General features: G+C 49.5%; 1 protein-coding gene across 2 annotated transcripts in view; it reads right to left on the reverse strand.

The window, feature by feature from the left end:
* The window catches only part of Adgrd1 (adhesion G protein-coupled receptor D1), a 113,162-nt gene that overhangs the window by 63,125 nt on the left and 24,344 nt on the right, over window positions 1-25,693 (reverse strand). For both annotated transcript variants that reach the window (XM_057765957.1, XM_057765958.1), the window contains 8 exons: window positions 21,334-21,588; window positions 18,805-18,860; window positions 17,591-17,746; window positions 12,125-12,184; window positions 9,351-9,468; window positions 8,399-8,509; window positions 6,906-6,981; window positions 5,296-5,437 (listed from right to left, as the gene is read on the reverse strand). In XM_057765957.1, coding sequence (XP_057621940.1) covers window positions 5,296-5,437; window positions 6,906-6,981; window positions 8,399-8,509; window positions 9,351-9,468; window positions 12,125-12,184; window positions 17,591-17,746; window positions 18,805-18,860; window positions 21,334-21,588 — 974 coding nt within the window. The remainder of the gene's footprint in view (window positions 1-5,295; window positions 5,438-6,905; window positions 6,982-8,398; window positions 8,510-9,350; window positions 9,469-12,124; window positions 12,185-17,590; window positions 17,747-18,804; window positions 18,861-21,333; window positions 21,589-25,693) is intronic.

Raw genomic sequence — 25,693 nt, forward strand, 5'->3', positions numbered from 1 at the left:
ATGCTGAAGTGTGAGCCAAATAAACCCTTTCCTCCCCAGCTTGCCTTTTGGGCATTGTGTTTTGTTGCAGTCATAGAAACCTTAGCTAAGACACCCCCACAGCTCAAATTCTGAGCCCAAGCTCACAGGTCTACTGTCTCCCCCTGAGCATAAACACATGCTTGGCTTAAACATCACAAACAAGTTAGAAATGACCACTTAACCAAATAAATCTACTCCTAAGACCTTATCGCAGAGAGAGAGAGCTGCGTGGGCACACAGTGGTTCATCACAGCCTTGTCTGTTAGGGCGGAGACTGGGAAAAGCCAGACGCAACAGCGGGAGACAGGGTGTGGGCTATGACGCAGCCGTGGAAATGACCGGGAAGTTTATGGCAATTGACCTGGACATTCAGACAGATTGAACCAAAAACTGGGAAAAACAGCATGACTGGCTTCACCTCATTTACACAAGTCTGTGTGTGTGCCCTGGTCTCCACACAGCCCTGTAGGAAGTTCATCAGAGCTCGACATTCATTGTAGATGAATATAATAATAATAATAATAATAGTCACAGTCTGCAGAGAGGGGCTACCCGTCCCAGACAGAGCACCACAGCAAGAGAGGAAAATCTTAATGTTACAGCAAGACTTCTCTTCTCATGGGGCCAACAAGATGGCTTAGTGGGTATTTGCTCCAAAACCTGTTGACCTAAGTGCAAAACTCTCATGTGGAAGGAGGGAAACTGATGCCCACAAGTTGTCCCTTGGCCTCTGTACACATCCACAGCACGTGAGCACACACATACACACAAATAAAGGTAATTTTTAAAAAGACCTTTTCTAATTCACAACAGATCATAGCAAAATAATAGCTGCAAACCACTGGCTTTTAAGTGTTTTTCTTTGGGAAACAGAAAAGTGACTGTGCTTAATAATCTAAAGTGGAAAACAACCCAAGCACACCCCAGGAGATAAAGGATAGAACATCCACACAACGGAGTATTATATAGCAACAGCAATAATCTAGCTGTTACTACTGCAATGACATATGGGATTCTCAACTGGGAATCTCCCAGGGCATTCCTGGCAATGTCTAGAGATGTATTTGGTTGTCACGGCCGGAGATTCTGCTCCGAGCATTGAGTGAATAGAGGCTACAGATGTCGCGGGATGCCCTACAGTTTATCAACGGTGCCCACAAATCCCCACATCCCGACGGCATCTTGCTGAGTCAAGAGGCCACAGCTGTTCCAGCAGAGAGGTCAGTTGCTGCTGAAAGATTAGGCAGCATCTGGATCCCATGCCTGAGTGTGCCATGCAGACAAAACTTCCAGCTCCGTGGGGGCATTAAACTGAAAGATTTTCACATGATCCACAAGCCTTTGGCATCTACTCCCCACATACTATTAATTCCAGTGACGAGGAAGGATGGGTAGATATGTACTACTTTGCATGCAGAAGGGCTCCCAGGACTCAAAATAACACTCCAAGAGAAGGCCTGGCTTCTGGTAAGCTTAGAGGGGAACATGGGATAAGACAGTCTCAGGGATGGACCAAGAAAGGTGGTGCAGTGACCTAAGACATAGCATAGCAGATATCCCTGCGGTCTGGCCAATCCGTAGATACACCAAGCCTGGGCAGGTCGTCTGTGTGCAGAGGGACAGCACCCAACACTGGCCTGATTCAGAACCTTCTCAGCGCATTTGTCCTCTGCAGCCTGAGCATCCAGGGTGGTGGACAGGACCTAGCCCGTTCAGAGCAATGAAACCTTAGGTCCCAGAGCTTTTCAGCAGGTTTGAAATGAGATGGACTATGGACCGGGGTGGGGTAGCCTATGCTGTACCTACCCCTCACCCCTAGAACTCACCAGGCGCCTGCTCAGGAGCCTCCAGGACATGCCTGGTAGTGTGCTATGATGATGAGCTTTTTTGTTTGTTTGTTTGTTTGTTTGTTTAGTTTGGGTTTGGTGGATGCTATTGTTGTTGTTAACTTTAGATAACCAGGGTCATCTGGAAAGAGGGAACCTCAGTTGAAAAAATGCCTCTGATAAATTGAACTTCTGGCAAGTCTGTAGGACGTTTTCTAGATTAATGATTGACATGAGAGGGCTAAGGCACTGTGGGTGCTGCCACCCCTGGGCAGGTAGTTCAGGAAGACAGAAGAAAGTTAGCTGAACCTGAGCCTGAGCAGCAAACTGGGGAGCAATGTCCCTGCACGGCCTCTGCTTCCATCCCTGCCCCGACTTCCCTTCATGATCAACGGCGATCAGGGCACATACACCAAATAAACCCTTTCCACCCTACGTTGCTTGGGAGCATGGTGTTTATCACAGCAATAGAAAGCAAGCTTTGACGGGTACCTATCCCTTCGAGATCCTGGGGAGCCCATGTCAACCATAGTTTAGGACAAGAAGAGAGGACCCCTCAGCCTGGAACCCCAGTGTTGGCCTGTATGTACTTTAAAGTGTTGGAAGATGGAAGACAGTACTGTGACCGCTGCTCCATGCTTCATGGATACAGCTGGGGAAGACAAGGCTGAAGCCACGCCGCAAAAAAAGAAAGAAAGAAAGGAAGGAAGAAAGAGAAAAGAAAAAAAGAAAGAAAGAAAACCTCTCCCTCTCTGTTCATTCCCATCAGCTCCAGAGAGGGCGACACAGGAACTGTCCCACGCAGCTGCAGCAGCAGCAGCAGCTCTCCTAAGCATCCTCAGAAGGACAACAGGAACCTTCAACTAAAAAAAACCCCACACAAACAACAACAAAAACCCCAAACTCTTGAGGACACTCAGTTGAGTCTGTCTCTAATTACTGTTCTCTTCTGGGAGGATAAAAATTCCCCTCCGTCTCTCTTTAAGGCACAATCCCTCTTTCAAGCTCTTTGTTAAAAATAACTCCAGCAACCGGCCATTAAACCGAGAATGTGTCTTAGCCTACCCTTCCTTATTTTCTCTGGTTTGCAAATTGGCACCTTCCCAGAATTTCACAGAAGACAAAAAAAAAAAAAAAAAAAAAGAAAAAGAAAAAAAAAAGGAGAGTCTTCCACAGGCCACCACCAACAGCATTGGGATAGCAGGCAGGATCTGTAGTCCCAGGGAAATGGGAGGCCATCCTCTCATCTCAGGCTGGCTGATCGCCCCTGGTTGTGGTCCTGGTGTGTGTGTATGTGTGTGTGTGTGTGTGTGTGTGTGTGTGTGTGTGTGTGTGTGTAGGTGAGAGGATAATTTGCAGGAGTCAGTACTGTCCTTCTACAATATGAGTCCCAGAACGAGTGGTGTGTGTGTGTGTGTGTATGTGTGTGTGTGTGTTTAAGTTAGCAGATAACTTGTAGAAGTTGGTTCTGTCCCAGGCATCGAATTCAGGTTGTCTGGTGGCAGGGCCCCTATCAGCTGAGCAGTCTCACTGACCCCAGCTCTACCTTCTTAAGTAGAGCTGGCACTTGAAACAGAAACATACATCCTAAGAACAGACAGCCCCACTCAGGTAGGTTTATAGCTCCTCACCAGCTCCTTGGACATCTTGGTCTTCTGGGTCCCCACATAAGCCATCATCTCCTTGCCAACAGGACCAGTTGTGCAAGCCTGCAGCCATCCACCCCTGCTGCTGCCTCTCCCTGAACATCCAGGGAGCAGGTTAGCAGCCGACATCTGCTTCCCGAGCCCACACTCCAGTCAGCTCTGCTGGGCAGGGTGAACATTTGGGTGGTGAACTCCAGTTTTTACTGCTGTTGCAAAGCTCCATAAGATATTGAGATATTCTGTTTTCAGGACTCACCGTTAGTCTGTCCTTGACTGCTCATAAATCTACATCTTCAGAGGCGAGTCTCACACACAGACACATGACCCCAAGCAAGATGGGTGGAGTGGGGGGCTGCAATCTGTCATTGTCACCCTACCAGGATGATAACCTCAGAGCCTTCTCCTGTACCACCCTCCCCCGTGTGTGTGTGTTGCTGTTTCTGTCTCTATTTCTATCTCTCTCTTTCTCTCCCCCTACCTCCCTCTAACTGCTTCCATGGCATGGCGAGGGGGGGAGGTACCAGAAGGAGAAAGCTGGATGGAGGGGCCTATTAGCAAAGAAGTCTCTTTGCAGGTGGATAAAAACTTTCCAGAGAACTGGGCAGACCCTGCTACTGTGCTATTCATGGCAAACCTAGAATTCTCAGAGGAGGCTGTTGAATACCGGGAGCCGTGTAAATCGGGTTAGGGGGCAGGTCCACCAGCACCATGCAGCTGACAAAACTGGGGTTTCTGGGACCAGTCTGGAGACATTTCGAACACAAAGAAGAGGGAGAAGAGCAGGAGTGTCTCCCTTGGCGAGGGAGAGAGGAAATGACACCAGGACACAGGATGGAAACAAACATGCATTTTATGTCTTAGATGTCTTAGCTCCAGCCAGCCCAAGCGCATGAGGGCCCACGTGTACACGTAAACACATACACACACGCATGTGAGCTCTCCTGGGCATATGGATAACATGAAGCCCTGGTTCTGAGCTGGTTTGTCTGCCTTCTGCCCTCAGAGGCTCTTGTACCACCCTCCTGCCTCCAGAGAGCATCCCTGACTGTGCTTTCCAACCTGCCTCCAGCTGGCCTCCTGATAGCAATTGTCACTCACGAGTTCTCTCTCCAGGACCCTCACGCAAAGCCTCACCAATGCTTCATCAAGGCCTCACCAAGATCTCAGTGACCCCCGACCGTGTGTGCCCAGCGCCATCCTCAAGATCGAGGTGCCAGCTATAAGCCTCTGAGAGAAGCACAGGAAGACGAAGCCTGTCCATGTGTGCGCACAGTCACTCGAGCATCTTAGGAACCACGGCACATCAGCCTCCATCTCTGCCATTCTCACTTACAGGCAGAGCTACATAAAGATGAGAGAGCCTCAGCGCGGATGAACGCATCAGGACAAACAGCTCATCCCTCCATACTCAAAGCACAGAGGTGTTTCTCTCAACCTCTGAAGCAGCGCGCGACCAGGCTCAGCTCTGCATCTTGCTAACAGCCTGCCTGCTAAGTGACACTGAGACAACAGTACCTCTGATCCAAGCAAAACAACGACGCAAGCTAGGGGCATACACCCATAAGGGCTGTACTTGCCTTGGAGAGCCACGGCAGGCCCCAGAGGCCTCTTCACTCAGTGTCAGCCCAAGTGTCATTGGCAAGGCTCAGTCACGTATTTCAAGAATAAAATTGCAAGGAGATGTACTCTGGGATGCAGAAAGTGCTCCTTGCCCAGCCCCAGGCCCACGAAAGGTTCTTCACACAATGTTGCAGGCAACAAAACGCATCCGGGGCCCGCGAAGGCGAATGCCTCCCGCTCACCAGTTTGTGCCTGAGGTGGACAGTAATCAGAGGAGAGCCCGATAGGTTCTGGGACAGAGTGGGCGGCGGGGACACCTCCAGGGAGATCAGCCGGCTGGCGACAGACAGCAAGCAGTCTCTGCAGTTCACAGCCTCGGGAATCCTTGGAAACGAAGAGAAACGGGTTACAACGGCTAGACTGTGTAACCTCAAGGTCAAGAGTTCTGAGACCAATATTTGACCATGCATCTGGATCAAATCCTTGCTGCTAAACATCTCTATTCTGTCCCTCAGTTCTACCCTCTTGGAAGTGTAACAACATAATCGGGAGGTGAGACAGGGCAGGACCTCAAAATACACCAGGGAATTCGGGAAGAACAGGCCTTTGACCTCAGGCTTGGAATCTCAGCGCATTTGCCTGCCTGACCAGGCTCTCACTAGCCGGGGTCTGAACTCCATTCTCCCTGATTACACACACATGAGGCCAGTGCTTATGCGGTGAGGTCTACTGTCTCATTGCCTCCTGTTCATCCCTTTCCTCATGAAGGTGCCTCAGTTTCCCCCCGTTCATGCAGTCGGCCACTCTTCCTCCACTCAGCCATGTACGCAGAACTTAGCCCACGGCTCAGGAGCAAACCTTGCCATCTCCAGCTGAGCTGGGCAGCAGAGCACATTGCTCAAGCCCATGGCAGCCGGAGATGAGGTCGCACTCCAGGAACCTTCCAGAAGAGAGAGTCTCACTTCTCTCTGCTGGATGTCGGTTCTGAAGGACAAGGTCTCCCTGGCTTAAAACTGTAAGGGGACTGTGGGACAGAGAAGGGAGCCCAGCCTGGGATGAGCCCAGAGATGAGATCTGGTAGCAACATCTGGACATCTGGGCCATGCTTGCCCCTGAAGCCAGTTGCTTGTGGGACTTTCGGCTTATACTATTCAACAAGTCCCCACGTGCTTAGAACCATTCATACTAGAATTCCCTGCCCCACTCCAATCTACAGCAACCCCCAGACAGCTCCTAACCCTATGCTGGAGTTCTGAGGCTGAAATGCTGTTTGTGGCCAAAGCCAGGGACAGGGCAGCAAGACACCTGGTGTGCAGAAGTTTGGCTTGGGGTCTGGTGAGCTTGGCCTGTGAACGATCCCGGGGTGAGTTTAATCGTGTGCCTGCACTTCCTGCTCCCCTCATAGCAACTGTGGAGGAAGGAACAAAGGAAGAGAGAAATAGGGAGATGGAGGGAAGAAATCTTCCCGAGGGAGACAACCATAAGGGCAGGTCTGCCGCCTTCCCATTCTCCAGATGTGGAAACTGAGACTCAGAGAGCTCCATTCACGGGTCCCAGATCACTGTCAGCCTAGGGGACGCTGAGGTCTCTAACCTGAGCCTCTGAGCATAGCTGGCCAGTCTGCCCCCAGAGCCTACTGGATCCCACTAAAGGAATTCTTGAGTCTTTTCCAGAGGGCTAAAAACCCAACCTGGCTTGAACAGCAAGGCAGCAGGCCCTGGTAGCAAGAGCTTTCTAACACTAAGTAAACTACGCATGTGTGTGGCAGTGTAGCGTGTCACTGTGGTTGGCCATCCAAGACCACACACACACAAACACACACACATCCCACACGCCACTGTACAACACTCACTTTGTGCTGGCCGGGGGGATGTTGTTCAGGTAATAGTGCAGGGAGTGGTAGAGAAGGCCGACAATGGTGGTCCAGGCTGAGGACAAAGCAGAGGTCAGACACTCGTCAACACTCCTGTTACAAGCGGAGAGCGTGCAGAATCACGCACACGGGGACTGAAGGCCACAACTCAGTGACTCGGGTAGGGTTGGGGGTGGGGAGGAGGAAGAGCCACGGAACAATAACATTTACATCGGACGGAAGCTGTGGCTAGTCCCATGCTCGACTGGAACAATGACCTCCAGCTCTGTCCCCTGTGTTCACTCCAGACACAGGTGCTGAAGCCTGTCTGAGACGCCATAGAGCTACGGGGCCTGGGGACTCTTCACGGGCTGCCAGTTGCCTGGCAATGATTGCATCTCCCATCAGTCTACAGGAGGAGTATGCTAACCCTCAGAAGCAGGTCCACAGCCTAGCAGACACCCAGATGGCTGCAATGGCTCCCCTGCCCCTTATTACAGTGAGAACCACAAACTCAGCTCTTTTCTCCATTCCAGGAGTGTGAGAGCACTCAGCCAGCTGTCACTGGCTGATTCTCTGAGCTTCCCCTGATGTCAACTCAGGACTCACTACATACCAGGCACAGGGATTTATACACATTTTGCCTTGTAAGGTCTGAAACAGTATCATGAAACAGGTACTGTTATTATCCTGGTACAGCATTGCCCAAGGCCACACAGCCAGTAGTGGCTCTAACCACAGAATCTGGGTTAGCTGACAATAAGTGTTGAGAACATGGCTTCTGGCCCTTCTGGAAACCTGGGCTGTTTCTAATGTGTCCTGCAGTGGAACATAGGAGGAGAAGACACTATGCAAGGCTGCTAGGTGGTGCCTCTCTCCTGAGAGCAGGATACACTGAGTCTGAGAAGATGAACATTATGGGCACCTGTCCTCCAGACCAAGAGGTGGATCCTTGCTCGGGGAGAGTCTGTGTGGCATCCTGGGCCTCTGTCAGGGCCCTCTGGGATGAGGATCCACAGCAATCCTCAACTGTGAGTAGACACAAGAGGAAAGGACGCCATCTAGATATGGCCAGAATCGCCTGGTTTTATCCATAGGAGCCCTTGGCTTCTTGCTCATAATGAGACTTGACTTGGCCCTGTCCTAGGATTGTTTCTGGTTCTCCTACGCAAACATACCTATTCATGGCTACCTTGAACAAGGAGAAGAGGTGTCCCACCTACTCACATTCAACTAACCAGGAGCTGAGAAGATGGGGGTGCACACAGTATCCTGTGTGGTGGGTGAGACTCACTGGAACATAGATTTGCAGAACCCCACTCCAAGTCCCAGCTCAGTCCACAGTGTGTTGTGGGATGAGGTGGTAACGTGTGCCTTGAATCAGAGCCCCCTCTGGGAGCACCCGAACCCACCCTCCTGTGGGGTAGCACCACCAGAGAAGGAAATCACCCAGACTGTACCACCTGAGAACCCGAGAAACCAAATCCACTCACCTTTGCCGTGAAGGGCCTCTCTCGGAATCTCAATGTAACTGTGCCCATGGGCTGGGAATCTGTAGTGGGGGGCACTCAGTGCTGGGGGAAGGACCTTGGCCACGGAGAAATCTGGAGAAGTGGACACAGTAAATGGGGTCAGCAGGCTCACTGGCTGCAAGTCTCAGATTGAAGACTGTGTGTCACTATCCTTCATTTCTTAAACCAAGCCAACTCCTAGGGGAGAGGAATCTCCTCAAAAAAGGGTGACCTAGAACACATGTGTGTTTTTCCCTGTGAGAAAAGGGAAAATTAAAGGACGTGTGTGTGTGTGTGTGTGTGTGTGTGTGTGTGTTGGTGGTGCTTTGGCAGACAGGCAGCTCCAAAAGCTGCCTCTGGAGGCAGATGAGTTCCTGGGCCATGGTGGGGTGCTGTTTGATTCCCCTGCACTCAAGTGTCCTCAGAGAGAAGCTCAAGGCAAGGAGCCCATGCCTGTCTGTGGGGGACCTGACACATCCTGGAAAAGCCAGGCTGCTTCCTCTGAGATGTCCCATTCTGGCATTCACCTAGACTCCTATTCTGGTCTCCTCCTCCTCCAATGGCATTCTTCACCCATTCCCCGTCTCCAAGACAGAGAGCATGCCATTGGATCTTTAAGGACCCAGAGGTTCAAAGCGGTTGGAGTCTGCACTCTGTTTGAGCCCAGACAGCTGTTGAGATACCTGGAGCTCCACATTGCCATGACTGCTTACACAATCTTGTGTGCACACCATGACCTCACACTTCTAGCCTCTTCTAACACACTTGTTTCCAAAACGGGATTTTTCCGCAAGGCACTGGACCTTAGAGAAATGGTGGTTTATCTCAGCTGTTGTGTGAGCCTGAGACAATGTGAAGGCCAGTGGCCCACACACCTGACACTCTCTCTTCCACAACCCCCACTGCCCAACCCCTCCAATCTGATAAGGACTACCTGCCATGGAGGAAGAGCCTGTGAGGGTGACGTGGGGTTCTCTCGACTGCAGGTTGGATGAGATGTGACCCATGACGGTATCGATGGTGTTGACCAAGCCCAGTGTCACGGTGTTGTCCTGCAAGCAGCACAGACATGAGGCTCTGAGGGCCAGTACACCCAGCATCGTGTGGAATGGGCACACAACAGGCTCAGAGCTGCAGTTCCCCATGACGGCCACAAGAGAGAGAAAACCACCCAACTGCCCCACTTGGAAGCCTGGGGCAGTTGACTGAGTTCACAGAGCATGGACTCATGCACCTGACTGAGTTCACAGGGCATGGACACGAGTCAAAGTTGACCCAATGTCATAGCTTTAGCTCCTGAGTGACCAGAGGGCTCAGACATCTGTTTATAGCTCTGCTACAAACCCTTCAAGGACCTGGGCAAGTGTTAGGTCTACCCATGCCTCTGTCTTACAGCTAATGGTCCTGAGGACACCTGCAAGTCTTTTCCACTCTCAGTGAAGCAGCAGCCTCTTTGGAGGTACCAGCCCCCAAAACCCCTCTGGCCTCCTTGACCCTCCACCCAGCAGCCCTCTTCACATACGCTAAGGAAGAAAGGACATCACTGGATTCCACCCACATGAAGGAGGGTCCCTTCTAGTCACACAGACCTCTGCTGCCAGCGTCCGTGTCAGGGTTCACGTCCACCTTGGCCTGACTGTCTTGGACCCCACACACCGCGGCAATAAAGAACGGTTGGCTCCGCCCCCTACCCCGTTTTGCCTGGCTCTCCTCTGTCTACCTCGCACATCCCCTCCAGCCTTCCAAAGACAGCATCTGTCGCTCTCACCCTCTCACGAACACTCCAGGAGGGACTTACTGAGGCGGAACCAGATACACAGGCCAATTTTAGACGTTGTCTCCTAGGCCCGTGGTCTGATTTCAATCAGAACGTCTGTGTCTTTGGCACACACTTCTAGGAGGAGCAGCGATTCATGCGTGCCCTTCTCTTCAATGTGCATAAGCTTGCCTAAGCCTGGATTGTTTTTGCAATTATTCATATTTTGCAGCAGATTTGCATATTTTACATTCAAAGAAAGTTCATTTAAATCAATGGAGAAAAATCTGCCGATCTGAAGCCTCCACTGGCTGCTGCCCCTCTTCTGGCTGTCCCCACTGGCTAGTCTCCCGGGTTTCAGGCTGTAGCTTGTACACAAAGTCCCTTGGAAACCTATCCCTGGAGGTCTACACTTCATGAAAAAGAATGTTTCTACACAAGACTGTGTCATTCTTGACCCCCTTCCCTTCCCGCTTGCCAATGTTATGCAATCTCATTTCACGTGAAGCTGTTCAATAAAGGGCTCACAGAACGCAGCTCCTCATGCCATCTTATTAATAAGGTGAGAATTGGCTGTCGTTTCTGCCTCTCAACCTTGCAAAACCTTTAAAGCTTTGAAAGGAGAAGGGCTCAGGAGAGTGAGCACTTCAGCATGTTGGTATGATCAGGACCCTCCTGGGCATCTGGGAGCCTTCTTCCTCCCTCTCTCCCTGAACTCCTGGAAGCCTTGTGTGGCATGGAAGCTGAGATGCCAAATCACTACAGGGTCTCTGAATACCTGAGAGGTGAATGCCCACTATACCAAATCACTGTGAGGTAGGGTCTGTTGTTACTGTAGCACACCTTATCCTGACCTGACTAACATGGTACTCAGAGGACCTTGGCAAATGTTCTTTTTCCCCTTTTTCCATTTTGTGTGTGTGTATGCAGTATGCAAGCATGTGCATGTTTTTGCATGTGTGGGGGTATATATACGCATATATGTATGTATGCACATGGGACCTGAGGTGTGTGTTGAGAATCAGTCTTCATCACCCTTCCACTTCACTCATTGAGTCGGGGTCTCTCCAGTCAAGCCTAGATCTCACCGATATGACTAGCCATCTAGCTCTGGGGATCCTTTGTCTCTGCCTTCCCAGGTTGGAATTAAAGGGGAGCTGCCGTGCCCAGGCAGCATTTGTGTGGGTGCTTAGGATCTGAACTCCAGTCTGTATGCTTGTGAGCCATCTCCCAACCCCACCTTGGCAAACGTTCTTGGTCAAATTAAGGAAAAGTAGGTTCCGTCAGATGCCTATAGAATGAATGTGCGTGAATGGGCTCGGGTCCCAACTGTGGGGTTGTACAAGGTTGCTCACCGCCACGCTTTCCCTGAAGGCCCTGGACGATTCTTATCTTAGGTATTTTTATCATCTGCCATTGCCACAACTATTCATCGACTGTTCTCATGTTTTAAAGACGTAATATCAATACGGTGGTTTGAAATCAAAGAAGAGCACTCCATTCGGCATCCTGAATTCTGAGTGCAGGGGGACAAAAGCCTTTCATTTTCTCGCTTTAATCACGAGGCGCACTTTCGAGCTCTGCCATCTCACTCAATCCGCTGATCTTAAAATGCCAAATACGGCTCTTATGACTATTCAAGAATGCAGAATAAAAAAAAATACATTGTGTGAAATGACAAGCAAAGGTCAGCCTTCTGGAAGAGCTGGTCCCTTTCCCAGAGCCAGAGATGGTGGTGTAGGGCTGAGGGTCCCAGAGTCCCCAGAAGACCAGAAGACACCATACCCAGGTGCATATCATGCCCAAGAGAAATGAACTTCAGTGTCTTAGACATCAGGACCGGGAAAGGCTTCATTTTTCTTAGAGATCGTTAGGGCCCTAGGATGCCACAGCAGGAAGACAGCCATAATCCAGTACACACATGCTGAAGGTCAAAGCATCCTTCCTCTTACCTCTGATGCCTGGGTCCAGCTGGGCAGTAGAAGCACCTCGCCCACAGTTCTTAAGAAGGTCTAGAAATAAACAGAACAACACTGTTTAGCATAGATCTTCAAGTCCTACACCTGAGTCCATCAGTCTCCTCCGGAGTCTTCCCACATCTCCTCAATCAGTAACTGGTTTAACACAGTGACAGGCAATAATAGCTTATACTTGTGGTGTGAGAACATCTGTGTATACATTGCTTACCTGTATGCGGGCACACTTCCGTGATGGCACACATGGGAGTGCATGTGTGTGCATGTGAAGCCCAAGGCTGGTGTCAGGGTCTGTCCTCCACAGCACGTCCACCTTATTCATTGAGGCAGACTCTCTCAACCAATCCCAGAGCTAGTCAATACAACTAACCCTCACCAGTCAGCTTGCCCTGGGGAGCTCCTGTCTCTGTTTTCTGAGACTGGAATTATAGGCAGGTTACCCACCATGTCCACTCAGCATCCTGTGGAGCCTGGGGATCTGAACTCAGGTCCTCAGGGTTGTGGGTCAAATGCTTTAACCACTGAACCATCTCCCCAGCCTCAGGTTATATCATACAGATGCTGTCTCCTCTCTTGCTGCTTATGACAACCTTGTAAAGTCAGTGATGAGAATGTGGATATCACAAGTGTCCAGGGTGTGTGACAAGCCCCAGCTTGTCTCATTAATGAATGGATGGATGAGCAGGTGAATGGATAGGTAAGTGGATGGGTGGATGGATATATAATCACAGCTCATGAAGCCTACTTTCCTCAGGGACAACCTAACATTAAGCCACTTATACCAGCTGGAAATCGCCTCTACAAAGCAGAAACCACTTATGCCCCGCCCCCATCAGTCACATTTGGTTTGGCTCATTCTTGTTCCAAAACAATGAAATCAATTATAGCATTTTCAAATAGGGAGATTTAAGTGAAAACTGGTCTTCTTGTTTCCTTTTGGGGAAAAAAAAAGGGTGTTAGCCTGCCAGCATCCCAGGTAACCATGGAGTGAAGCTGAGCAGGGTAGCTGCTTCAGCGATGTTTGCCCCAGGCCCTGCCCCTCCCTAGTCACCTGTCTCATCTTTCTGTCTCATCTCCTGCTACAGACACCAGACTCAAACCTGGAGGCCAACTCACCAGCCTCCATTTCCTCTGCCCAGTGGTTCTCAACCTTCCTAATGCTGCTAACTTTTAATACAGTTTCTCATGTTGTGGTGACCCCCCAACCATGAAATTATTTTCATTGCTACTTTATAACTGTAATTTTGCTACTGTTATGAATCGTAATGTAAATATTCTCGGAGACAGAGGGCTGCCTGAAGGGTCACAACCTGCAAGTTGAGAACCTGTGGAGTCTTCATGGTCAACAAAATCCTGTGCTGCTCACCAGATACACTGTCAATGCATAACGTATCATCAGCATTTCCTTCTCCCATTCATCTTCATTCCACAGCTGTTTATTAATATTCAAAAGTGCAGGGGCTTAACTAATGACCGCAAAATGCTCCTGCTTTCTCTCCTTGATCAGAGGAACAGCAAGCATTTTCTTTTATTTCTTATCCCTTCTCCTCCTTCTCCCCCTCCTCTTCTCTCTCTTACTTCCCCTCTTTTTCTTCCTTTCCCTCCTCCTCCTGCCCTCCCTTCTCCTCCTTCTTCTCCTCCCCACCTTTCTCTCCTCCCCTTCTTCCTCTTGCATAAGGTCTCATATAGCCCAGGCCGGCCTCAAATTAATTATACAAAGAACAACCCAGGTCAAGGACAACCTTGAACGGCTGGTCCTCTTCCCTCTGCCTTCCGAGTGCTGGGATTACACTTGTACACCATCACACTTGAGTTGTGCAGTGCTGGGGACCAAACCTAGGACTTCACGTATGTTGGGGTAAGCACTCTTCCAACTGGGCCTTGCCCACAACCCCAGTGAGTTTTCTAAATAGTCACAAAGTAAGGGCTTCAGGTAGCCCGGCTCTACCCGCAGCTCTGCCGCAGAGTGCAGAAGCCAAGCTAGACTGTGCATGAGTGGCCATGTGTCCCTAAAATTTTACTACGGAAATAGGCCATGCATTGACTGAGGGGTAGAGAACAGTTCTTAGAACAGAAATGAATGAACCACATCAGCTAACTTCAATTTTTCCTCTTCTTTTTTTGGGGTGTGTGTGTAGGATCTCATGATGTAGACTTAAGATCCCCCTGCCTCAGTTTCCCAGGTACTGGAATTACAGGTGTGTGCTACCATATACAGCTTTCTATTTCCAATCAGCTGCTTCTATGAGTGGGCTTAAATCAATTAAATAGTATGTTTTATTTACTTTATTCAACACATAAAAATAATATCTTAATATGGATGTCATATTTCTGTTAACTGTTCAGGCTGAGGAGTCCAGCAGGCATCGTCTACACGGGTCACTACTTCCTGTTCATGAACTACAGACCTCATACTTGAGAGCACACAGGACTGGCAGCACAGCCTAGGAAATGGCCTCTGGCCACTGTACTGGGCCATCACCAATGGTTAAGAGCCAGGACACTATGGAAAGCTGTACAATGACTTCCTAAAAAATTTGTATCCTCTTGAATCGGAGTTGAGACGTTCTAGACAAACTCATTCTGTATGATTTGTCCCCAGGGCCATGGAAAGGCCTCAGACTGTTGATCGTTGGCCTCAGCTAGTCTTGAGGGGGCTCTCATTTGATCTCTACACACTTCCTTTTAGAATTCCAGCCATGTTTCAAGACTTAGGGCTTCCCCTACCAAATCAGACGAGATGGACGGGGCTGGAGGTTGAAATCAAGAGGCTTTAGCAGCTGGCTGCGGCTCTCCGTGGGTCAGCTGTCTGCCTGGTGGTCCTGCCCGCTGCATCCATGACTTGGATTGTTGACCCCCAAAGGCATCTGGATTTGCAATCTCTGACTCTGTGATGTTCAGCAGAGAGGTAAAGCGGAAGTAACAGGCAAAGAGCAAAACCACCAAGCTCAGGAAATGTTTTCCACGTGGCCTACATTGAAGTCTGTGTTCCAATACACCATCTTATGAAGAACATGGAACCACCTTGGCCATATGTCCCTGCCTCACTCCATCCCCACCAGCCATCACATAGCTCCACACTAGGTTTAGCAGGACAGTCTGTCTCCCCTGACCCAAGTCCCTTTGAGCTCAGCTCCATGTCCCTCCTGAAAGATGATGGAATCTCTTTCTGTGGCTCTCAGTCACTGTCCCACTCAGTACACACACTCAAGGAAGCAGTGGCTCATGTCTGCCACAGCCCCTCCCTCATCTCCCAGCACATTCCAACTGGAGATAAAGGATCATGGGGCTCGGCCTGGAGCGTACTGAGGGCCTGAGGAACGCAGACTTTTGAAAGATTCCTACACTCTATAAACAGTCTCTGAGGCTAGCTGTCACAGGAACAAAAGGGAGATTTGATGACACGCTTACTGTAGGCCAAGCCCTGCTCCAGTGCATCGCGTACCATCCCCACTGGGCGCCTACAGGATTGCCCAAATTTAGGGATTTTCCACTCGATCCAGACCCTCTTCCTGTGGAAATGGGAAGTGTGCCACACAGGCAATCCTGCCCAGCAAAGATCTCTTTCATGATTGGCTAGCCTGCCATGCTAAATCTGCTCCCCTAGGCTGGTGTAGGTGAGGTCAATGAGCACAGCTATGATCAGTAAGGTTGGGTGGCTACTTCCAGAGCGTCACAGGAAGGCTTCTTTCCTATAAAGATGACTGACCCATCCTCCCCATCCCCGGCACATCCAGATACAAAGGCAAAGGACTAGGTATAGTTGTATGGATGCAGGGACTGGGTCCATTGGACACTAGCCCCAGAACACAGCGACCTCAACACTAATAGATCAGTGGCCAGCATGCATAAAGGAGGGTCACACAGCAGATCCACTAGCCACTGTTAGTGCCAAGGACTCAAACACCACAGTCCACACCTGCTCTAGGCTGAAATCTTATTACTGTCCTGCAGGTACCCGCTAAGCACCCAGGCAGCACGACTCCTCTACACCACCAGGGAAAGTGAGGCCCTGCAGGATTGGACTATGCGCTTACCCAACTATGAAGAGGACAGGGCTGGGATCCTCTCCACCTTGTCCCACTCCAGGGCCTGGACCCTACGCCAAGCTACCCAAGCCCATCCTTCCATAGAGCTTTCCAGAACCTGAATCTATCTCAGTCCCTCAACCTCTTGAGAGCCATGGTAGTTCCAGGTGTTGCAGAATTTTAGAACCTATGTGTTCTGAGAGATGATGAAATATCAGGCGCCCTACTTGCTCCTCCTACCCTAATCAAGAAAGCTACTGAATATCTCCAGCCACCCTGGGAAGCCTCTGATCACTATATCCCAGGTCTGACATGTTTTCCTGGGTGTTCCTTCAGAACTAGGACCCCTAAGAAACTAGAACCCTTGGGAAGAAATGACCCTGTACCAGACAGTAAGGTGTACAGAGACCCCCTTGGTCCCCTGAGATATGGTCACAGTGACTATCAGCTCCAAGTCTCAGAATAGCAAGGAAGCCAGCAACATTCATTCCCTAACAAGGACACACAGTTGTAACCCGCAGGGCAAGTGTGGTCCTAGCAGACAGACTCCACACTGCTTGCTCATAGTCTTGGGGTGTATTTTCAAGAATGGCCCACTTCAAACACCACTTCTTTCTCCATACCAGGCAAGAACCTGGCTCAAGAAGACCATAAAGCCATGAGATACCTCAAGATACCTGATCGGAGCAGAGTCTCCACCTGGAAACTGTTAGAAGGAATGAAGGAAGAGAAAGAACATCTTAACTTTAATGTCCTTAGTACCACACTCACAGAGTGTGACTTTAGGAAGTCACACTGAACATGATGCTCTGTGGCCTCTAACCACATCTGCTAACATTCCCATCTTCCTCATTGCCATGGAGACGTCAGACTTGAGACCATGAGCTACAAGCCCAATTGGCTCTGGAGCCTTGGTAGGTATGTGGATGGACCAGGGAAGTTAGATGCTGGGGAAGCGGAATGAGGGTCCAATTCCCAGCTCAAGGACTGAGCAGCACAGAGCTGGCCAGAGCAACTGCCTGTTTACAAGAAGGCTAAACTCTGTCAGGCAAAGGCGCTCTCTCTCTCTCTCTGTGTTTGTGTATGTGTGCATGAGAGCACACGTGTGTGCGTACGCACATTCATGCACTCATGCATGCATGTACACACACACACAAATTATGCCAGTTTCATATAAATGCCAGTTGAAGCCTGGAAAGAAAAGTGTGTTAGATTCCCTGGATCTGGAATTATGGATGACCGTGATTCACGCAACATGGGTGCTAGGAACTGAATTGCAGTCCTCTGTAAGACCAGCAAGTGTTCTTAACTGCTGAGTCATCTAACCATGGCTCTAGATCTTTCTAACACTCTCATCCATGTTCCAGCCGTGTATCAGCCCCAACCCACCAGTCAAAGGCACCATGAGCCTGACCTGTGTGAGATTCAGCGCGGTTTCTTCCGAGAGGGATTTATTGGGCAAGCTGAGAGACACGTTCTGAAGGTACCGCAGCACCGATCCAGGTCTCTGGAAGCATTTCCTCTCCTCTGTCAGGTTGGTGATGATTGGGTGGTAGGCATCTGTGGGCATCTGAAAAACAGTGGCCACGTGACTTCTTCCTGCCAGGAACTGAAACCAGGGCATTCTATAGATGCTCAAGGTGACCCCTGGCTCTGGTCCCATCAGGACAGCACCAGACTGGTCCCACACACGGATGCTTCTGTGAAGAGCCTGCATAGGACAGTATCCCATCCTCACAGCCACCTTGTAAAACTAGGTAAAACTGAAAGACAAAATTAGTCACAGAGGGGCATTCAGAGTCAATGAATGGTAAATAAGGAGCTGAATCCAAGTGAACTAGCTTGGTCCTCAAAGTTCCTGAGCAAGGGGCATTCTTTAGACACAAAAACTATTTTGAAGTGGCCACATTTTATACGAATCAACCCATTCCTCTGATATCAGAAAAGGTGAGAAGAAACAGGTCTCAATTGCCCAGGAATCCATTTCAGGGGACACTGCCTCCCCAGAATTTCCTTTCTTCCTAGCATTCCAAGGAACAGGAATCAAGGGGATCATTTTTCCAATCACTCTGGGCACCAAGCATTACCCCAAAGCTGGCATCCTTCCCTATATTATTTCATCCTAGGCACGACTCTGGCTTTGCTGGAGCACACACAGCTCAAGTCAACAAACAACAAGGGTGGGGCTATCATTTGAATGTGAGGTGCCATTCAAAGAGCCTTCTATGCTAAAGCTTTGTTCTCTGGTCGGTGACACTATTAAGAGGTGATTGGGTAGTGGCAGGGTTGCTAGCTTCATCCGCAGATTAAACCCACGAGTGAGTTTGTGTGTTTGAAAAATGGGCTGTAGAGGTGGGGCCTGGATGGAGAAAGGATGATATACATTATCCCCAGACTCTCATTCTCTTCCCACCCCACCCCTGCCTCCTGGATGCTCTAGAACATGGAGGAAGCATCTGCCCCCCACTTGGCTTTCTACCCTATTTCTGCCCTGTCTCTGACCCTCAGCAATGCACCTAGCACACTGTGAACTGAAAACCCTTCTCCCTTGGGTTGTCTTCTCAGACGTTTTGTCCCAGCTATGAAATGTGACTCCCACACAGGAAAAGGGAAAAGGCCCCTCCTCACCACAGAATGTGCCGTGGGCATCGCCAGCGGTGTTGAAGACAATAGAGCGTGTTTACCTGAAAAAAAAAAACAACAACAACAACAAAAAAAACACAATGCTTCAGTGGGGGCTAAATTATCCTTTGTCATCCCCAGGGAGGCCTGTCCTTACCCAGAATTTACCAGCTTGAGGTGTCCTACAGAGGCCTGGGATGTTTTGAGTATGGATGTTGCTGAGAAGATAAAGGGCTCATAAATCAGCCTAAAAGGTAGATTATATGGATTTTCCCAGCAGAAATTATTTTTCCATTTATATTGTAAATTGCTTCTGAACACCGTTCATGCAAGCCATCACGTAAAAGGATGGTTTTATGCAAGGTCTCACAAATTTCAGACAAAAGCAGAATGAGGAATAGGCTTCAGGGGCACCCGGACTCATTATAGATAAAACGCAGGGTTCTTAATCACTGGGTGCTACGGTTTGAATCAGTAGCATCTCACACGCTCGAACATTTGGTACCCAGCTGTACTTCCACTCTTTTTGGAAGGCTCTTGACACTCTGGGGAGGCAGAGCCTAACTGGAGAAACGGGGGCCACTAGGGACAGGTCTCTGAGGGAGTATTTATCCCTGCCCACTTCTGTGGCTTTCTCTCTGCTTCCTGCCACACTGTCACGTGAGTCAATGTCCTCCTCGGCCACGATGTCCCACTCAAATGTATGGAGCCCAGTGGCCACCGGCTGAACCCTCCAACATCACGAGCTAATACAAATCAATGCTACTTAAGTAAGTACTTTTGTTCAGGTACATAAAAGAAACTGATACGCTAGGCTAAGATACCACCCCAAAAGTGGTGGAGACAGAACTTTTGCGGTAAGGAGCCTGGTTACACTCTCTACCGACGAGTCATTCCCCATGATTAGATGTCCAAGGTCAAAAACAAAGTCCCCCACTTGTGTTTTTCTGCCTATGCTTCACCAACTATTTCTGACTCTATTGTTTCCTGATGAGGACACACACTTCACTTGATACTTGACCTCGTTTTCGGGAACTGTCTCGAGGTTGCTTGGGTGACCTGAGGAAATGGCATCATCACTCTGGCTGGCTTGAGAGTGATGGGCCCCTTGGGACTGGGTGGGGCCAGGTGGCTGGTGATGTAGAGCTGGACCCCAAAAGCACTTTGTTCTCCAAGATAGAGTGACACTCATTGCTCAGATGCCAAGAAGTGATGGGGCAGCCGTGCCATGTATTCATGACAGGCCATTGTCAACTCTTGTTGACTGTGTGCAGCCAAGAGATCAAGGCGATGGAAACGGGGGCTTCCCTGCACACTGTGGGAGCGGCCATGGGAGACTGAGATGATAAGCCTGACTCCATCATCCCCAGGGTCTGGTTCAGTCCCAGTGTGACTCCTGCCAGGGGGTCGGTCGTCGGGCGAGATGCATGCCGAGATTTCACAGATGAGTGCACTGAGATCTGCACTGACTCTGCATGGGAGCTGCTCCCCACTGGAGCAGCAGAGTCTGGGAATCTTGCTGGGAAAACAGATGCCAACACTCCGTCTTTCTACGAGTCCGTAAGTGATGGGGTTTTATGGAATATCTAGAACAGCTGAACCTCAGAAAGATGAACTAGATTAGTGGCTGCAGAAGGCAGTGACAACTTAACAGACGTGAATGTCCCTTAAGGACAGTGAAATATCTGAGGATGATATAGAAACTGTGTTCGCACCCTGTGAATTTGCTAAACACCACCAAACTCTTTACCCTGTTGCCAATACTTCTTTACTTGTGTGTGTGCACACAGAAGCAGAAGTCAGCCTCGGTATCATCCCTAAGGATCTGTCTATCTTTTTTTTTTAAAACTAGGACTAGAGGCTCACTGGTGATTCTAGCCTGGCTGGAGAGTGAGTCTAAGAGACCCTCCTACCTCTGCCTCCAATGTGCTGGGATTAGAAGCACACCACCACACCCTACTTTTTTAAATATGGGTCCTGGGATTTAGGCTCTCGTGCTTGAGAATCAAGCATTTTACTTACTGAGCTATCACTCTTGTCCTTTTTTTTTAACTGCTCACTTTAAATGGTTACACAAATGTCACATGCAATTTATCAAAGCTTTTTGAAAGTCCCATGGCAAAGTGAAGAACTGAACCGTGTCCACCTGCCAGCAGGCTCCTGCTTGGAGCAATCACCTGTAGATGAGCAAGGAGAAGATATCCCGGGGCCTTAAGGACCCCGCAGAGGATGTGCACACGAGAGGCATGTGTTAAGGGCCTGAATATTTGCCACCCAAACCTCTGTAATCAGCCTCTGTATACCCCCACGGAGCCTGCGAGGATCTGAGAAATATTAATCTCTGCGTGTCTCCTGTGAACTGTTTGCTCATTTATCCTGGGGAACAGGTGTTCAGAAACACGACTATACTTATAAGGTTCATTAAGACACCTCTCACATCTGCCATGGCGAGAACTTGAGAGCTGAAGGGTGGCGAGGATGCTGAGCATCTTTAGGTAGACCCCAGATCTACCCCCAGCCTTCCCGCACACTGACCGACAGCAGCCGTGAAGTACATGTTGATCTCATCGGGAGTGAGTGCACGTTCCCAGATGATGAACTCATCGAAAGCTCCATTCTCGTAATGCTTGGTCTGGTCCTGCTCCGACCCTATGACCAGGTTGACATGGGGATCCCCATAGGTGTGAGACACTTTGCCGCTCGGGTCTGAGGTGCTCAGAGTTCCATTGACATAGACTTTTAGGCCCTCCTTGGGCTTCCACGTGAACAGGACATGAGTCCAATAAGGACCTGGAAGAGAGTGAAGATGCAGCCTGCGCATAGGGGATGAGTTCTACGTAAGCTTACGTTCCTAAGCACATCCCTCTTTCATACGATGCTTGTTCACCCTTTATTATGTTACCACCAGAGCCACAGAGTTAAACATCTTTGACCAAAGGTAATAAAAGAATTGTTTAAAAGGCAAGACTTAAGCACCAACTAATCAGAACATAATCATAGTTGAAAATCTCAAAATGGTCAGAAACAAGACAAGGACATGTTCCTGTCAAAACTCCTGGCAGTCCCTAATATTACAGTAAGCAGGGAAAGAGGCACATGGGTTGGGAAGAACAGAATAAAGATACTTAAAACATCGCAAGATTCTTTCTGCAATTCAGTAGCACAGGTCTCAAGCATGAACTTTGCAGGTCGTAATGTTGTTTTACAGTGCCCAGAGGTCGGACATGCTTGGATCAGTAAGCGAAGTCACGTGGTGTTAGGGAAACAAACGGGTAGATCAGAGGGACAGAACAGACAACCCAAGTATAGAACAATACAGACACCATCTGCTGATACCTGATAGGAACAAAGCCAATTGGAGCAGACAAAGCCACAGTGGAACAAATATAGTCTCTGCAACCAAGGATTCTGGGGAAACCAGAGGGCCATATGCAAAAATAACAGTAAATGAATAAGGGCCTCGTCCCTATGCCCCAAACTAATTCAAAGTGGGTGGTAGATGGAAATACCAAACACAGATCTGCACAACTTCCAGGATACAAAAAGGGGAATCTATAATGACCCTGGGCTTGATTCTGACTTTTGTTTTAAAAAGTTTGTTTCTTTTACTTTACGCATATGAGCGTTGTTTTACTTAGGGTTACCGTTACTGTGATGAAACACCACGGTCAAAGCAAGTTTGGGAGGAAAGGGTTTATTGGCTCATGCTTTCACATCACAGTTCATCATCAAAGAAAGTCAAGGCAGGAACTCAAACAAGGCAGGATTCTGGAGGCAGGAACCACGGAGGCAAAGGCCATGGAAGACTCTGCTTACCGTCTTGTTCCTCATGGCTTACTCAGCCTGCTTTCTTATAGAGCCCAGGACCACCAGCCCAGGGATGGCATCACCCACAATAGACTGGGCTCTCCCACATCAATCACTAGCTAAGAAAATGCCCTACAGGCTTGCGTAGAGCCAGATCTTATGGAGGCATTTTCTCAATTGAGGCTCCCTCCTCTCTGATGATTCTATCACGTGCCAAGTTGACATAAAACTAGGTAGTACAGGTGCCTTGCCAGCATGTGTGTCGTTCACCACATGCATGCAGTGCCCATGAGAGTCAGAGAGGGTGTCAAAGGTCCCAGAATGGAACTTAGAGGCAGTCTTGAACTACCATGTAGGTGCTGGGAATCGAACCCAGGACCTCTGGAAGAGCGGCAAGTACTCTCCGGCCCCTTGATGCTGCTTTTTATCATCAAAAGCAAGATCCGGAGAGAAAACCTGAAAAGCTGGTCTCCATTAAACTGAAAACTTCTGCACCATGGAAGAATTTGTCAACAGAACAAGTGGAAAGGTCAGCCACTCCTGGGGGAAGTGTCTGCGATGGACACTGTCAGACAAAACGCAGAGCCCTCAGAACTCATAGCAAACAAGCAAATAGCCCACTTAAAGAGGTCAGAGGTTGGGACAGATTCTTCCCCAACATACAGAATGTATGACGCCAGGGTGGGACCCTGGCCTCCCTAAAACTAAGCACACACTGGTGTGGTTCGTCACTGGAGGGCAGTGCTGGGATGGGGTGCTACTGGGGAAATGTTGGGGAGCCCCTGGGAGCCCTTTGTTCCTTGTTCTCAACTTCCGTATGAGTTTTTAAATGCCAGGAAAAATGGAGGCTGTTGAAAACAGTAGTACAGTCACACCAGATGAGGGACCACACACCTGGTCTGCGGAACCAGGAAGAGGTAGGAGTAGAGACCTAGTTCCACTGAGGACAGGCCTGTGTGCTGACTGGGCTGTATAGGGAGGTAGCTCCTGGGAGGAACCCTCATCCCTTCTGTCAATAAAAACAAATGAAGTCTCCACTGTCTTTTATTTCCAGAGGAAGTTGGAAGATCTGAATCCGGACATGAAATCATAACAGCTGGTCAGAGTTCATTCAAAACGTCATTGGAAATCTAAGCAGTCACAAGGCAGGGGCTCCCAAACCATCCAAAGGCCTGACCTGATGTAGAATATATGACATTAACCAAAATAGGGTGACGCAATAGCTATGGCCAGCCTCCTGGCTCTGTCATCAACCTCATTAGGAAGCCTCTTGGTCCCTCCTCTCGTCAATGGGAAGACCAGTCCACAAAAGGCCTGGTCTGTTTTGCAAGCCTTGCTGTAAGACATCCTCTTGGGGTTGACAAAGAAGGAACAGGGCAGCCCCGCTAAAGGACACACAGTGCCCCTGCCCGTTGGTCACCATGGATGACCAGTGATTCCATCAGGGCTTCCTGTTGAGGATTGTGTAACACTTTAGTAATTTTGATGCTCTGAAGAACACTTGGATCCTAAGCAGGGCCAAAGCATTCTTGCACTTGACTTTGAAAGTGAGAATAACAAAGCCCTCCAGTGAAGAAATGAGGAGCAGATGACAAGAGGGTGTTTACAAGTCTCTCGGCGTCCCTGGGTGGGAAAACAGCACGTGTTCAGTTTCAAAGAACCTGCTAGATGCCTGATGCCATGCCACAGGCCTAAGGCCCATGGGCGGGGAGGAGAGGATGAGCTGTTACCTAGGAAACCTTGACCACAAGAGGTCCTCACTGAGAGCCATCTCAGAGGTTCAGAAGGAGCCTCGTGAAGCAGGAAGGCAAAAGTGTTTCAGGCCTCGAGAGTGGGAGAGCATCCAGAAATTCAACGCCTTCCCTGGCTGCTGCTTTTCCCCAACCTTACGGAGGAGTTATGTATTCAGTGTAAGCATGTCCAGCACCCACAGGGCAAACCACGTCTCCCAGGATTCTGCAGCCCATTGTTCAAGGCTCTTCCGATTCATCAATTGTCTGTCTCCCCGGGAAATAATAACTGCCACTCTTCGAATGTTACAAATGAAGAAACTGAAGCATCAAGTGATGTACTATGATATCAGGTCCATAAAGCTGTATGGCAGATTTAAAACCTGGCCCGACTGCTTAACAGTTAAGATGAGCTACCTCGTCCAAATGGGCCAGAAGTGGACCCTGAGCTACATCAAAGGCTCTACTTGCTTCTAAGGCAGTGCTTCTCAACCTTCCTAATGCTGCAAGCCTTTGATACAGCTCCTCATCTTATGGTGACCCCCTAACCATAAAATTACTTTCATTGCTACTCCATAACTGTAATTTTGCTACTGTTATGAATCGTAAAGTCAATATTTGGCATGCAACCCCCAAAGGACTGAGAACTGCTGTTCTAGAGGCTTCATATGGAGCGACACCTCCTTCCCCACTTCCCGCCTCCGACCTGGCTGGTTTCTGTCCAGGTCCTCCCTGTACTCCACATGAAACTGCTGGTCACCTTCCTCCTCCAGTATCTTACACTGTCTTCAGTGGCCCTGGTTTCAGGTGTCCAGTGTCCAGCGCAGCTAATGAGCTCCGTAGCGCAGACCATCCGAGCTTCTCCATCTTCTGAAACTCAGGCCCTTGGCACTCTAGTCCCCCCGCCCCGCCACTGGCTCTAAAGGCACATCCTCAACCAAGACCACCCAGTACCCCAGCTTCTCTTCCTGCCTTCCTGCCTGCTGCGCCCTGATTGGCAGTCTGTCTTCCCCAGAACGTTTTATACTTCTGTGAGCATCATCAAAGCCACAATCACTGAATGGCGTGGGGACAGAAGGATTTAGCCACGGTCTGTCTTCACCTCACAGCTTTTTCCCAGCCAATGACTGGGTGCATGCCATGTCACTTCCATTATGCAGAAAGCAAGCCTCACACGGGCACTGGGCAGCAGCAATTACACAGAGAACTCACAGTCAGGTTACCATCTGGGCTTTGACCTTGGCTTTACAGGTGTCCTCCTTGTTCTCCTGGGACCTTCCCAAGCTGCTGGCAGGAAGGACCCATGTTCTGCAAAGACTCCTTCAGTGTCCTATAATCACTGAGGGGCACAAAGGCTC

Source organism: Chionomys nivalis, chromosome 3 (genome assembly GCF_950005125.1).
Source record: "Chionomys nivalis chromosome 3, mChiNiv1.1, whole genome shotgun sequence".
Classification (NCBI taxonomy): Eukaryota; Metazoa; Chordata; class Mammalia; order Rodentia; family Cricetidae; genus Chionomys; species Chionomys nivalis.